We start from the raw sequence: 881 nt of genomic DNA, 5'->3' as shown, positions 1-881 counted from the left end.
TAACTAAAATAGATAGTCCTCAAATAAATTGTGATAAACTAATAATACGTATTCTTTACTGCACTGTAACTAAGTATATAAATGTTGCATCTTGAGCTTTTTGCAGTAAACTTTTGCTGATGGTTGTTTTTATGTTCTCTCTTATTTTTAATGATATTGTTAATCCCTAAGCCTAGGAATTGGGATTCCAAAGACACTGATATAAAATGCTGTCCTAGAAATGTCTGTGTTTCCGAGGTGTATAGAGCTCGAGATTCTTGTTATGAAGTATGTTCTTGAAGCAGCACATCCCTAATAGATGCTTGTCCTCCTTGTTTTCTCATTGTAGGGAAACTAAAACCAACCATGGCATTCATGTCGGGAAAGCTGAAGATTAAAGGTAACATGGCCCTAGCAATCAAACTGGAGAAGTTAATGAATCAAATGAACGCCAGGCTGTGAAAGAAAGAAAAAAAAGTCGACTGCTAGGCTCAAGTAAAAAGCACAACTGTTAAAAATCTAAAATTTGTTTCCTTCCCTATTTTTTTATCATGTATGCATGTCTGCCTTAGGAAAAATGGAATTTCTATATCTGTTAGACTTCAATTAAAACAGCTTGCTAATCAAACATAAGCTTCATTAAGTGAAATTCTAAGACATTGTGATTTTTATTATTTTGTGAGCTTCTCCTCAGAGCCTTATATCTAATTCACCATTTTTTATAGGAAGTCAATAATGAGTAGTCCACCTGATTTAACAGTACAATTATCTCTTTTCGTAGCTTCTTCCCACGTAAAATGAGGCTAGCCTGTTTAAAATGTTTAGTTTTGATTGTATACTAATGAGAATCTTAATAGAATTTTGGATTTTTATATACTTACAGAAAATCTTCTACAATGTAT

The 881-nt window shown here is 32.6% G+C and overlaps 1 protein-coding gene across 1 annotated transcript in view; it reads left to right on the top strand.

Moving 5' to 3' along the window:
* HSDL2 (hydroxysteroid dehydrogenase like 2) overlaps positions 1-441 on the top strand; it is a 115460-nt gene extending 115019 nt beyond the window's left edge. The window contains exon 12 of the mRNA XM_042780383.1: positions 329-441. Coding sequence (XP_042636317.1) covers positions 329-441 — 113 coding nt within the window. The remainder of the gene's footprint in view (positions 1-328) is intronic.
* Positions 442-881: the final 440 nt, after the last annotated feature.

The sequence above is a fragment of the Orycteropus afer genome, unplaced genomic scaffold, assembly GCF_000298275.1.
Source record: "Orycteropus afer afer isolate SDZICR_OR568_19922 unplaced genomic scaffold, OryAfe1.0 scaffold00037, whole genome shotgun sequence".
Taxonomy (NCBI): Eukaryota; Metazoa; Chordata; class Mammalia; order Tubulidentata; family Orycteropodidae; genus Orycteropus; species Orycteropus afer.
The sequence above is the reverse complement of the archived record's forward strand: the minus strand, read 5'-3'. Positions and strand labels throughout refer to the sequence as shown.